Below are 15,394 nucleotides of genomic sequence, written 5' to 3' on the forward strand. Positions count from 1 at the left end.
ATTATTTTCAAGTCTTTGTGGCTATAATTTGGCAAACATTTTTTTTTTTTGCATGTGGTTATTGAATTGTTGGGCTGCCCTGCATCCAGTGTGCTTTCAGAACAGGCATTCAGTGCTGCAGGAGGTTCCGTTACTGATCATAGAATGCGTCTGTCCACAGACTCCGTGGACCGTTTTACTTTTATAAAAATGAATCAGTCCTGGATAACCAGCTATGAAGCCCCTGATGTCACTGATTAAGTCTTTTTGGGATGTGGAATCTCTGCAGGACTTCCAGGATGCCTAGCTTTGAGGGTGTTCAATCATTTCATCTGGAAGAATGTTTTTGGTATAGGTTTCATGGGCACAATTAACACCCAAAGACAAATTTTTCTGCACCTGTTTGACAGGTGCATATCATTGCAATATTTTACAGTGAGGAAAATTCTTGATTAAATCAAGAGTACCTCTATAGGGTTACGGTGAAGACACCACCGACCAAAGACCAATTTCTCTGCACCTGTTTGACAGGTGCATATCTTTGCATTTTTTTTACAGCAAGGCAAATTCTTGCTTTCATCAAGATTATCCCTGGTAATCACCGACACCCAAAGACTAATTTTAACTCACCCATTATTCTATCCAAAGTCAATTGACACCAGAATGTATCCAAAAAATCTAATCTTGTTCCCAGTGCACTACATTGTGGCCTCATCATACACACTGGCTCCCCAGCTGTTGCTGAGCAAAATAAAGGCAGCTTGCAGGAAAAAATTTATTTTTTTGGCTTTATAAATTAAATTATTGCTGCAGCAGATTCTAGACATGGTACAGATCTACCACTTTACAGTTGACTAAGGGGACCCCCTTGACACTATATTGGAAGGAATTTTTCATTTTTAGGCTTTCATTTTAAAAATCAAAAAATCACTGCTCGTTTAAACAAGAGGAGTACAAAGACAAGTGTGTCTTGCCTACAGTCAAACATGGTGGTGGGAGTGTCATGGTTTGGGGCTTCATGAGTGTTGCCAGCACTGGGGACCTACAGTTTATTGAAGAAACCATGAATGCCAACATGTACTGTGACATAATAAAGCAGATGATCACCCTCCCTTTGGAGACTGATCCACAGGGCAGTATTCCAACATGATAACGACCCCAAACACACCTCCAAGATGACCACTGCCTTGCTAAAGGATCTAAGGGTAAAGGTGATGGACTTGATTTTGGAAAAATGAACAATTGTGTATCTATCACAGGGTGGTGTCTGTGGATACACTGATAGAAAAAATGCCGCGTCCTAATTATCACTTTGTGAATATAAATATTGACAGGGAAAAGGGGAAATGAGGGGAAAAAAATAAAAAAGAAATGAAAGAACCTTCACACAAAAAGACCTCAAAAAAATGTGGGTTCAGTTGGACTTTTTAGGCATAAAGAAAGTTGTAAACACAACCAGTATGAAAAATAATTATTTCTATTTATTTAAAATAAAAAAGACAATTTAAAAAAGAACAGGAAAAAGTTCAATTTCCCTTTTACACAAAAAAAGGGAAAAAGTTTCCTCCTTAAAATTGCACAATTAAGACCTAATTGACATCCTATCAAACATAATAACAACCTTTTCAAATTTCCAAAAAGGAAAAGATAAAAAAAAAACAAAGTATATATCTATACAAATGAGGGATCAAGGATATCAATCATACAGTCAACGGTTACATATATTTTTGGTGCTCTACATGTTTCGTGTCTACAATGACACTTCTTCAGTAGTGATGGACGAACTTCCGACGGGACGTTTCGCGAAAGCGAAATGCGAACGGACCCAAACGTTCGCGAAACCGAACGTTCGCCGCGGGCCCCATTGACTTCAATGGGAGGCGAACTTTGCAAACCTTCATGTCGAATTTGCGGCCACGTGGTAATTATTAGGGGGTAAAACGTAGTCCCACCATCTGGACAATGACATAATACATGTATGAGGTGAATTTGGGATCGATAACTACAAGCATTTTTATTTTATTTGGGAAATTGTTCTAACAATTCAGGACTATGGAGCTAATGAAGGCAATGGAGGAGAGGGAAGGTCAGGGACCAGGGTAGGCAAAGAAGAGGGTGCAGGAGATGATCACCAGCAGCGTGACATACCGGAATGACACATGCACCGTGATAGAGGCATCTGACAGCAGCACCGTAATACAGAGCACTGACAGCAGCACCGTGACATACAGCGCTGACAGCAGCACCGTGACATACAGCGCTGACAGCAGCACCGTGACATACAGCGCTGACAGCAGCACCGTGACATACAGCGCTGACAGCAGCACCGTGACATACAGCGCTGACAGCAGCACCGTGACATACAGCGCTGACAGCAGCACCGTGACATACAGCGCTGACAGCAGCACCGTGACATACAGCGCTGACAGCAGCACCGTGACATACAGCGCTGACAGCAGCACCGTGACATACAGCGCTGACAGCAGCACCGTGACATACAGCGCTGACAGCAGCACCGTGACATACAGCACTGACAGCAGCACCGTAAGCAGCCCCAGGAGGAAGTCAGCACAGCACAGGGATGGTGTGATCCCCTCATAATAAGAACCCCCAGGAGGAAGTCAGCACAGCACAGGGATAGTGTGATCCCTTCATAATAAGAACCCCCAGGAGGAAGTCAGCACAGCACAGGGATATCATAAGCAGCCCCAGTAGAAATATGACACCGCTCAACCTCTTCAAAGAGGAGGGTAGGGGCATATAGTACGGTGTGCTTTTTTGGGTCAAGGAAGTGAGCCAAATGAATTAAGAAGGTCTGTGTGCTTGATTAAAAAAATAGTTTATAGACATATACATGGTCTACTGGTCACATGTGTTGAATTCCTCCGAGATCCATGCCTCATTCATTTTTAGAAATGTGAGGTAGTTAACACTGTGGTGAGCTAGGCGAGTACGCTTATCGGTCACAATCCCCCCTGCTGCGCTGAACGTCCTTTCGGACAGGACACTGGATGAGGGGCAAGCCAACAGTTCGATTGCAAATTGGGCAAGCTCTGGCCAGAGGTCAAGCCTGCCCACCCAGTAGTCTAGGGGTTCATCACTCCTCAGAGCGTCCACATCGGCCGTTAACCCAATGTAGTCGGACACCTGACGGTCTAGGCGTTCCCTGATGCTGGATCCGGATGACACCTGTCGATGGGTCGGCTGAAAGAATGACCTCATATCCGAAGTCACCAACACATCTTCAAACCGGCCTCTTCTTGCAGGCGCTGTTGGATTGGTACCCGCAAATCCTTCTCTGGGAGTGGGAATTGCTCCTCTGCCAGCGCACGCAAAAGCAGAATGCAGCATTTCTCGAAGCAAGGCCTGGAAGTGCTGCATTCTGACAGCCCTCTGCGACGGCGGTAACATTTCCGCCATTTTGTGTTTGTACCGGGGGTCTAAGTACGTTGCCACCCAGTACTGGTCCTTGACCCTCATGCTTTTTATACGGGGGTCCCTATTAAAACACTGGAGCATGAAGGCCCCCATTTGCACTAAAGTGGAAGCGGTGTGGTGGCCTGGCTCCTGCTCATCATCCAGGATAATGTCGTCCTCTTCATTCTCCTCTCCCCATCCTCGCACAACAGGGATCCCAGAAAGGTTTAAAGCATGCTCTTCTTGCTCCTGCTCATCCGCCCCGGCACCATCCTCCTCTGACTCCTCATCAGACTCCTGTTGTTGACTTGTCTCAGATAGAGTAGCCCCCCCTGGGAATTCATCCAGCATTGCGACTTCCTCATCTTCCCGCTCCTGCTCCTCCACAGCCTGATCAATGACACGACGCAATGCACGCTCCAGAAAGAAGGCATAAGGTACCATGTCACTGATGGCGCCATGGCTGCGACTGACCAGTTTGGTGATCTCCTCAAATGGCCGCAGAAGTCTGCATGTGTCGCGCATGAGCAGCCACTGGCGCGGTGAAAAAAAACCCAGCTCCCCAGAACCGTTTCTTTCGCAGAGTTCATACAGGTAGACGTTAACTGCACGTTTCTGCTGGAGCAGCCTATCAAGCATATAGAAGGTTGAGTTCCATCGCGTCGGGCAATCGCAAATAAGACGTCTGACCGGCAGATGGTGTCGCCGCTGAATGTCAGCAAGGCGAGCCATGGCCGTGTAAGATCTTCTGAAATGGGCCGAGATTTTCCTTGCCTGCCGCAAGATGTCCTGGACCCCAGGGTATTTGACAAGGAATCGCTGCACGACCAAGTTTAAGACGTGTGCCATGCACGGCACGTGCGTGATTTTGCCCTGTTTCAATGCGCTAAGCAGATTGGCACCGTTGTCACACACCACTTTACCAACTGTCAAATTGAGCGGTGTTAGCCACTCATCTGCCTGTGAACGCAAAGCTGAAAGGAGTGCCGGGCCAGTGTGGCTCTTTGCTTCCAGGCACAACAGACGCAGCACGGCATGGCAACGTCTCACCTGGCATGTGGAATAGGTTCTGGGGAGCTTGGGCGGTGCAGTGGAAGAGACGCTAGCAGCGGAAAAGGAGGAGGCAGCTGAGGAGGAGAGGGAGGAGGATGGAGTAGGAGGAGGAGAAGAAGAGTCAGGCCTGCATGCAATCCGTGGCGGTAAAACCAAATCTACACGGGTGCCACGGGTTACATGCTTGACGGCCGTCAGAAGGTTCACCCAGTGGGCAGTAAAACTGATATACCTTCCCTGCCCGTGTTTGCTAGACCACGTGTCTGTGGTCAGATGTATCTTGGCACCGACACTGTGTGCCAGAGATACATTCACTTGCCGCTGAACATGGCCATATAGCTCTGGGATGCCCTTCTCTGAGAAATACTTCCTTCCTGGGACCTTCCATTGTGGTGTTCCAATGGCCACAAATTTGCGAAAGGCCTCCGAGTCCACCAGTTTATATGGCAGTAGTTGGCGGGCTATGAGTTCTGACAAGCCAGCCGCCAACCGTTGGGCAAGAGGGTTATCCGGCGTCATCATTTTTTTACGCTCAAACATTAGGCCCACGGAAGCCTGCCTTTTTGCAGAAAAATGTGAGCTTGGCGTGATGGAAGGTGGAGTGGAGGACAATTGTGAGGAGAGAGGAGAAGGAGAAGTAGAAGACGAGGCTGGACGGTGAGAGCCTGCAGTGTGGCTTTGTGTGTTCCGTTGCTCCCACTGGGCTCGGTGATGGCTGCTCATGTGCCTTCTTAAGGCGGTCGTCCCTAGGTGAGTATTGGGCTTACCGCGACTAACGCGTTGACTGCAAAGATTGCAGATGGCAACGCTATTGTCAGCAGCGGACACGTTAAAAAAAGCCCACACTGCGGAGCCATGTGCCGGTGTCCTGGGAGCGCCAGATGTGACCGTACATGGTCGATGACTCGCTCCTGATACATTTGCAGTCTGCTTTGTCCCTGCTGTGCAATGTAAGTCATTGCTGCTTCTCCTCCCTATCTGCTGGTCCATATCTCCCTCTGAACTCCCCTCCTCTTCCTCTCTTGTGGGCACCCACGTGACATCACTAGACACGTCATCATCAACGTCACCTTCCCCACCGCTATAAGTAGAGATCTCGGAGTAGGCAGCAACACCGGGGACCAACCTCCTCCTTGGGCTGATCTGGGTACTGGCGTCAGACTGCTGAGTAGCGCTTGTTGCTACCTCCTCTTCCTGATCCAATACCAAGAGTGGCTGCGCATCAGAAATGTCCTCTTGATATGGATCGGAAAATAATTCCAGTGACTCAAGCGGAAGGTATGTGGTGGTGGTGGTGGTGGTCGTGTTGTTGGTGGTAGTGTCTTTGGGGGTGCACATAGCAGAGAGTGAAGAAGAGGGTGCAGATCGAGAGGATGAGGAGGGTGCAGAAGAGTAAGGCTGAGCGAGCCACTCAACCAAGTCTGGTGCATCCTTTAAAGTAATTGAACGCACCTTCTGCAACTTCCCACTTTGGCTCAAGCCTGTTGCTCCTGCCCTACCCCTACCACCCCTGCGGAAGGGCCTGCCTCTTCCTCTGCCTGTCATTTTTTAAATGACCCTGTGACAAAACTCTTAGTCCCTATACCGCTGAAGGACTGCTGCAGTATAGGTGAGCGGTCAGCAGTGGTGCACGTCAACCCTATCTATTGTGGACCTATAGCGGTCCTTACAGAACAGCAGACTGTACCGCACTCAAGCCTATGTACCGTAGCACCCTATACCAAGTTACCAGTCCTTATAAGAACTTTTGTGGACCAAGCAGGTTGTGTATTAGTGTTTAGCAGACTGTACGTCAGTCCCTATACCGCTGAAGGACTGCTGCAGTATAGGGCAGCGGTCAGCAGTGGTGCACGTCAACCCTATCTATTGTGGACCGATAGCGGTCCTTACAGAACAGCAGACTGTACCGCACTCAAGCCTATGTACCGTAGCACCCTATACCAAGTTACCAGTCCTTATAAGAACTTTTGTGGACCAAGCAGGTTGTGTATTAGTGTTTAGCAGACTGTACGTCAGTCCCTATACCGCTGAAGGACTGCTGCAGTATAGGGCAGCGGTCAGCAGTGGTGCACGTCAACCCTATCTATTGTGGACCGATAGCGGTCCTTACAGAACAGCAGACTGTACCGCACTCAAGCCTATGTACCGTAGCACCCTATACCAAGTTACCAGTCCTTATAAGAACTTTTGTGGACCAAGCAGGTTGTGTATTAGTGTTTAGCAGACTGTACGTCAGTCCCTATACCGCTGAAGGACTGCTGCAGTATAGGGCAGCGGTCAGCAGTGGTGCACGTCAACCCTATCTATTGTGGACCGATAGCGGTCCTTACAGAACAGCAGACTGTACCGCACTCAAGCCTATGTACCGTAGCACCCTATACCAAGTTACCAGTCCTTATAAGAACTTTTGTGGAACAAGCAGGTTGTGTGTTAGTGATTAGCAGACTGTACGTCAGTCCCTATACCGCTGAAGGACTGCTGCAGTATAGGTGAGCGGTCAGCAGTGGTGCACGTCAACCCTATCTATTGTGGACCGATAGCGGTCCTTACAGAACAGCAGACTGTACCGCACTCAAGCCTATGTACCGTAGCACCCTATACCAAGTTACCAGTCCTTATAAGAACTTTTGTGGACCAAGCAGGTTGTGTGTTAGTGTTTAGCAGACTGTACGTCAGTCCCTATACCGCTGAAGGACTGCTGCAGTATAGGGCAGCGGTCAGCAGTGGTGCACGTCAACCCTATCTATTGTGGACCGATAGCGGTCCTTACAGAACAGCAGACTGTACCGCACTCAAGCCTATGTACCGTAGCACCCTATACCAAGTTACCAGTCCTTATAAGAACTTTTGTGGAACAAGCAGGTTGTGTGTTAGTGATTAGCAGACTGTACGTCAGTCCCTATACCGCTGAAGGACTGCTGCAGTATAGGTGAGCGGTCAGCAGTGGTGCACGTCAACCCTATCTATTGTGGACTGATAGCGGTCCTTACAGAACAGCAGACTGTACCGCACTCAAGCCTATGTACCGTAGCACCCTATACCAAGTTACCAGTCCTTATAAGAACTTTTGTGGACCAAGCAGGTTGTGTGTTAGTGTTTAGCAGACTGTACGTCAGTCCCTATACCGCTGAAGGACTGCTGCAGTATAGGGCAGCGGTCAGCAGTGGTGCACGTCAACCCTATCTATTGTGGACCGATAGCGGTCCTTACAGAACAGCAGACTGTACCGCACTCAAGCCTATGTACCGTAGCACCCTATACCAAGTTACCAGTCCTTATAAGAACTTTTGTGGAACAAGCAGGTTGTGTGTTAGTGATTAGCAGACTGTACGTCAGTCCCTATACCGCTGAAGGACTGCTGCAGTATAGGTGAGCGGTCAGCAGTGGTGCACGTCAACCCTATCTATTGTGGACCTATAGCGGTCCTTACAGAACAGCAGACTGTACCGCACTCAAGCCTATGTACCGTAGCACCCTATACCAAGTTACCAGTCCTTATAAGAACTTTTGTGGACCAAGCAGGTTGTGTATTAGTGTTTAGCAGACTGTACGTCAGTCCCTATACCGCTGAAGGACTGCTGCAGTATAGGGCAGCGGTCAGCAGTGGTGCACGTCAACCCTATCTATTGTGGACCGATAGCGGTCCTTACAGAACAGCAGACTGTACCGCACTCAAGCCTATGTACCGTAGCACCCTATACCAAGTTACCAGTCCTTATAAGAACTTTTGTGGAACAAGCAGGTTGTGTGTTAGTGATTAGCAGACTGTACGTCAGTCCCTATACCGCTGAAGGACTGCTGCAGTATAGGGCAGCGGTCAGCAGTGGTGCACGTCAACCCTATCTATTGTGGACCGATAGCGGTCCTTACAGAACAGCAGACTGTACCGCACTCAAGCCTATGTACCGTAGCACCCTATACCAAGTTACCAGTCCTTATAAGAACTTTTGTGGAACAAGTGAGTTGTGAATGTTTAGCAGACTGCAGCAGAAGGGCAGCAGTCAAGTATAATATCCTTTCTATATTTGGAAGAAAGAATATTATACATGTACAAGCCTATTACTGTACCACTGATACCAGTCCTGAAAAGAACCTTTGTGGAACTAATAATAACAGCAAGTCTTTAAAATTACCCTCACTGCCTGACAACACTGCTTCCTTCCTGTCCCTATACAAATTGGCAAAAAAAGAGAACGATTAGTGGTTACTGGAACAGCTCTTTTGTGGACCTTGATAGTAACAGCTAATGATGATGATGATGATGATGATGATGAAAGACTAATCTGGCTGTCCCTGTAGCATACACCGTCCTTTCCCTTTCTCTAAACTAACAAAAGACACTCAGGCTGCTGCAAGAATCAGCAGCACAGCAAACCTATCAACACCTAACACCTATACCAGTCCTGAAAAGAACTTTTGTGTACCAAATAGCTAGTGGTTTATCTCTCCCTACTCCACACAGGAACCTGTCCCTATCGTAACAGAAGAAAGAATGTAAAATGGCCACCGGATCGGGTGTATTTATAGGTTAGGGGGAATGTCCAAGTGTCCATGTGCTGTCATGTCTCAATTGGCTGTCCTGTATCACATGATAAACGTGTCACCAAAGGTTAAAGTTCTTGTATACATTAAACACGTAAGTCCGCCGCGGCGAACGACGGAAAAAGGCGTTCGAACGTGCGGACCGCGAATGTCGGAAATTCGCCGCGAAACGACCGCCGGGCGAAACGTTCGTCCATCACTATTCTTCAGGAGCTGATAATAATGTTCTGAATTCTAAGGAGAGAATATAAATGAGTAAAAGGAAAACAGATATATGTATAAAATACTAGAAAGAAAAAAACATACATCTATAAACATTCGTATAAATAACATACATATATCCAACACATTTCGTTAGGTCACCCATCAAAATACTAAGGTGTAAAAAAAAAAAAAAAAAAAAAAAAAAAGGGGGGGGGGGGGGAAAAGAGGGGGATTTTTCCTGAGACCACAATGTGGGGGCGGGTATAACATTCCTATTTAATGCCATATAGTATCAGCCACTCGATACTTACATTCCTTCGTAAAAGGGTGTCCTAAATAGGGAGATCACCGTTTCCAAAGGAGGAAATTGGTACGATTGATTACACAAAACTTTTCTCCACAGAGGGAAACAAGAAAGGAAAGAGAGAAAAGGGGGAGAGGAAGAAAAAAGAAAAACAATTGTTGAGCAAGTATATAAACAAAAGTTAAATAAAGAAATATATTTTTTGAACTTAGTGAAATCGCTATAAAGGTGTATTCACCTCATAAAGATTAGATCTTCAGTGTGTTTAGTAAAAATTCTTGAGGCGTAAGTGAACACAGATAAATCCGTGATGGATACTCTTTGGTATCTCCTGAGCTGTATAATTAGAAGATAAAAAAAAAAAAAAAAGAACCATAAAAAAGTGGGGATTTTTCGAATATATAGATAATATCCAAGAATATACAGAAATATATCCATAAGGATAAGAAAAAATATATATATATGAACTCACTATATAAGTGAAACATCAATTATTTAAACAGCAAAGAGAGAAAGAGGGCCAGCAAGGAGGAATTGTGCAGTGTATGCTAAAGCTAAGCTATTAATAGTGCCTACACCATAATAGATTTAGAGGAGATGAAAAAAATATATCAAATAAAAACATATATAAAGTTGTGTAAACCAATTACCTCAAGTTGCAAAAAACGGATCAAATTCCCACTGGGTAAAGGAGGAAAGTAAAGGGGGAATCAAAGAGGCAGACTAATCGGCCCATTCACCCATCTCATATTGTTTCTTGTGTGTAGAAGATGGCCGCCATTCATGGACACCAGCCACGTGTGTCCTTTTATATATATCCGTCCCGGTAGTGACGCCAATCCGCAATCGACGGAAGTGACGTTTATCTACCCGACCAACGTCTCCTACGATGCGTTCGGTTGATACCGACGTTACACACGAACGTGCAACGTCCTCGCATAGAGCACGTGTGTACGTTCGTGAGGCCAAAGGAAACACCTACGTCTGGCCAATATAACGTACAGACGTGCATATTTGGACCATTTGGGATATGGGGTTTGGCGCTCTACCATAGGGACTTGTGGGCTGTTCTCACAGTCCCTTTTTGGTACTGTCTCCATTCGCTGCATCGGAACGAGACCCCCTCCGCAGATCGGGGAGGAACCTTTAAGGTGCTCCTCCCCTATCTGGTGCACGTCTGTACGTTATATTGGCCAGACGTAGGTGTTTCCTTTGGCCTCACGAACGTACACACGTGCTCTATGCGAGGACGTTGCACGTTCGTGTGTAACGTTGGTATCAACCGAACGCATCGTAGGAGACGTTGGTCGGGTAGATAAACGTCACTTCCGTCGATTGCGGATTGGCGTCACTACCGGGACGGATATATATAAAAGGACACACGTGGCTGGTGTCCATGAATGGCGGCCATCTTCTACACACAAGAAACAATATGAGATGGGTGAATGGGCCGATTAGTCTGCCTCTTTGATTCCCCCTTTACTTTCCCCCTTTACCCAGTGGGAATTTGATCCGTTTTTTGCAACTTGAGGTAATTGGTTTACACAACTTTATATATGTTTTTATTTGATATATTTTTTTCATCTCCTCTAAATCTATTATGGTGTAGGCACTATTAATAGCTTAGCTTTAGCATACACTGCACAATTCCTCCTTGCTGGCCCTCTTTCTCTCTTTGCTGTTTAAATAATTGATGTTTCACTTATATAGTGAGTTCATATATATATATTTTTTCTTATCCTTATGGATATATTTCTGTATATTCTTGGATATTATCTATATATTCGAAAAATCCCCACTTTTTTATGGTTCTTTTTTTTTTTTTTTTTTTTTTTTATCTTCTAATTATACAGCTCAGGAGATACCAAAGAGTATCCATCACGGATTTATCTGTGTTCACTTACGCCTCAAGAATTTTTACTAAACACACTGAAGATCTAATCTTTATGAGGTGAATACACCTTTATAGCGATTTCACTAAGTTCAAAAAATATATTTCTTTATTTAACTTTTGTTTATATACTTGCTCAACAATTGTTTTTCTTTTTTCTTCCTCTCCCCCTTTTCTCTCTTTCCTTTCTTGTTTCCCTCTGTGGAGAAAAGTTTTGTGTAATCAATCGTACCAATTTCCTCCTTTGGAAACGGTGATCTCCCTATTTAGGACACCCTTTTACGAAGGAATGTAAGTATCGAGTGGCTGATACTATATGGCATTAAATAGGAATGTTATACCCGCCCCCACATTGTGGTCTCAGGAAAAATCCCCCTCTTTTTCCCCCCCCCCCCTTTTTTTTTTTTTTTTTTTTTTTTTTACACCTTAGTATTTTGATGGGTGACCTAACGAAATTTGTTGGATATATGTATGTTATTTATACGAATGTTTATAGATGTATGTTTTTTCTTTCTAGTATTTTATACATATATCTGTTTTCCTTTTACTCATTTATATTCTCTCCTTAGAATTCAGAACATTATTATCAGCTCCTGAAGAAGTGTCATTGTAGACACGAAACATGTAGAGCACCAAAAATATATGTAACCGTTGACTGTATGATTGATATCCTTGATCCCTCATTTGTATAGATATATACTTTGTTTTTTTTTTTATCTTTTCCTTTTTGGAAATTTGAAAAGGTTGTTATTATGTTTGATAGGATGTCAATTAGGTCTTAATTGTGCAATTTTAAGGAGGAAACTTTTTCCCTTTTTTTGTGTAAAAGGGAAATTGAACTTTTTCCTGTTCTTTTTTAAATTGTCTTTTTTATTTTAAATAAATAGAAATAATTATTTTTCATACTGGTTGTGTTTACAACTTTCTTTATGCCTAAAAAGTCCAACTGAACCCACATTTTTTTGAGGTCTTTTTGTGTGAAGGTTCTTTCAATTGTTTTTTATTTTTTTCCCCTCATTTCCCCTTTTCCCTGTCAATATTTATATTCACAAAGGTGATGGACTGGTCAAGCATGTCTCCAGACCTAAACCTATTGAGCATTTGTGGGGCATCCTCAAACGGAAGGTGGAGGAGTGCAAGGTCTCTAACATGCTAACATGCTGGTCTGCTAAGAGCAGTAAACAGAATATCTACCAAACCTGACTGGTCCATTGACAGATATTCTACAGTTGCCACATCTTTTCAAACTTGGTTTAGTTATCATAGAGGATACCAGAAAGTTTATCAATAATCATAATCCATATTAATTTATGTATGACATAATCATATGTTATTACTGACTGTTTCCAACATTGCACAATTGTGATTTTTGTAACTAAAATCATGTATGAGGCCAAACGAGCTGTTTTTCTAGGGACTCAGTATCCAGCTTCTGGAAGAGAGAAATCTCTGGAGTTTTTGTAGTGTTCACTCCTGTTACCTAGCAAATTAGGTTAAATATTTAAATTTAAAACCTACTTGCCTTAGAGCATAGCCATTAAATATAGATTATAGTACCCATTTAGCCGCAACTTCAAAAGAAATTTGTAGAAGCTTGTGAGCTTATCTTAGCTACTTTGGATGGAACCATATACCATTTTTATAAAGTTTCCTAAAATAATAAACATGGTATACTTATTACCTGTTCTGTGGTGCTCAATGGTATTTTGCGCAGAACAGCGCTAGACATCTATCACTAGTAACTCCTTTTTGTGTCTTAAAGGGGTTGTAAAGGTAAATGTTTTTTCACCTTAATACATTCTATGCATTAAGGTAAAAAAACATCTGACAGTGCCGGCGCCCCCAGCCCCCCCCCCCCCGTTTTACTTACCTCACCCCTCGAAAGTCCCGCGCTCGTCCCCCGACATCCTTTCCACCGTTCAGCCTGGCCGCTGATTGGCTGGAGTGGATGGATGGAAAGCAGCGCAGCCATTGGCTCGCGCTGCTGTCAATCACATCCACTGATGCGGAGCGCCGGAGACGGGGCCGTGTGATACAGCGAGCGGCTATAGCCACCGGCTGTATCAGGGGAGCGCGCCAGCAGATGCTTCTCACCATGCGAGGGAGCACGCATGAACGTTAGAAGCACCTGCGGGAGGAAGCCGAGACAGCCGCAGAGGGACCCCAGAAGAGCAGGTTCGGGGCTACTCTGTGCAAATCGAGCTGCACAGTGGAGGTAAGTATAACCTGTTTGTTATTTTTTTAAAAAAATCCACTTTACAATCCCTTTAACTCCTGGATTGTTTATATCTCTCCCTCTTTCATAATATCCTTTAATCGTGCATTTTTATCCTTTATCCATACTCCAAATAGTGTCTCATTCCCTTCGAAAAATATATACTTTTGACAGTATAGTGTAAATTCAAGCATATTCAAAGTCAATATAGAGGTCAATTATGTTTTATCTTGTTATGTATTTATATGTGATAGCATAGTTTTCATTATCTTTATACAAACTTTGCTTCTCAAATTAATATTTAATATAGGTTTCAGTTGCTTTGAAATTATGTGTGGTCCTTGTGTGTTGTCCGGCAACAGTTTACCAATCTCTTCTCCAGGAGAGTCGGTCCATGGTCAATCCGATGATGGGTGTATATCTTCTGTTTAATGTGAAAAACAACCTGAGTTAGTACATGTTGTTTAGCAGTTAAAGTAATTGCAAAGGCTTAAAGGGGTTGTAAAGGTAAATGTTTTTTCACCTTAATGCATTCTATGCATTAAGGTGAAAAAACATCTGACAGTGTCTGCGCCCCTCACCCCTCGAAAGTCCCGCGCTCGTCCCCCGACATCCTTTCCACCGTTCAGCCTGGCCGCTGATTGGCTGAAGTGGATGGATGGAAAGCAGCGCAGCCATTGGCTCGCGCTGCTGTCAATCACATCAACTGACGCGGAGCGCCAGGGGCGGGGCCGTGTGATACAGTGAGTGGCTATGGCCGCCGGCTGTATCACGGGAGCGCGCCCGCAGATGCTTCTCACCATGCGAGGGAGCTCGCATGAACGTGAGAAGTACCTGCGGGAGGAAGCAGAGACAGCCGCCGAGGGACCCCAGAAGAGCAGGTTTGGGGCCACTCTGTGCAAAACGAGCTGCACAGTGGAGGTAAGTATAACATGTTTGTTATTTAAAAAAAAAAAAAATAATTCACTTTACAATCCCTTTAAGGTTTTCGTTTCAATATTTTTATTCATTTTCAGTCAGTGAAATACAAAGTAACATTATAAGGAATGAAAGTGGCCTGCAAGGCCTCATATATAACATTTGCGAAACATATCGGGTAACATTGATGTGATAATGTAGTTTAATTTTATCTTATCATTGCCCAACATTTGGAATAGGTAACGTTAACATTCAGAAAATGAAGTAGTAGGCGTAGAGGTATGTAGTTACAGGAAATTTCCTTGGGGAATATATAGTGACCATGTTATCTAAAATGCCTATTCCAGGGAATGTAGGATTGTGTCCGCCCTGCTCCGATCGAGCCCCCCCTTGCCACCCCAATGGGTTCACACTGTGGACTGGGGGGGGGGGGGATCTGGTCAGAATAGTCTGGTCCCAACCCCATTGACCAAATGCAAGCTTCTTTTTAGGTTGGGCCTGTGGAGGGATGTGTTATGCATGACTCCGCAGCCTGTATAAATCACATTTTCCAGGTGGGTAATCCCCAGGGGTTAGAAGGATAGATTAAGTACTACCTGAGATTGAAATCACTATGAAAGTTAAGCACTAGAGGACTTTCCAGTTTGCCTCTTTTCCTTTGTTTTATCGAGGACTTGTAAAAGACAGATACAAGGGGGGATTAAAGTCAGAGATAGTCTGGAGAGGTTCCCCATGAGAAAGGATTAGAGGAGAGTAGAAGTACAGTGGTGTGAAAAAGTGTTTGCCCCCTTCCTCATTTCCTGTTCCTTTGCATGTTTGTCACACTTAAGTGTTTCGGAACATCAAACCAATTTAAACAATAGTCAAGGAC

General features: G+C 44.7%; 1 protein-coding gene across 1 annotated transcript in view; it reads right to left on the reverse strand.

Moving 5' to 3' along the window:
* Positions 1 to 13,813: 13,813 nt before the first annotated feature.
* The window catches only part of LOC143983834 (antigen-presenting glycoprotein CD1d-like), a 40,052-nt gene continuing 38,471 nt past the window's right edge, over positions 13,814 to 15,394 (reverse strand). Inside the window, exon 6 of the mRNA XM_077483934.1 lies at positions 13,814 to 14,029. Within this exon, the coding sequence (XP_077340060.1) occupies positions 13,969 to 14,029 (61 nt within the window). The 3' untranslated portion in view covers positions 13,814 to 13,968. The remainder of the gene's footprint in view (positions 14,030 to 15,394) is intronic.

This window comes from Lithobates pipiens, unplaced genomic scaffold (assembly GCF_037356315.1).
Source record: "Lithobates pipiens isolate NorthernLeopardFrog02 unplaced genomic scaffold, aLitPip1_a1.2 Scaffold_1, whole genome shotgun sequence".
NCBI classification, from domain to species: domain Eukaryota; kingdom Metazoa; phylum Chordata; class Amphibia; order Anura; family Ranidae; genus Lithobates; species Lithobates pipiens.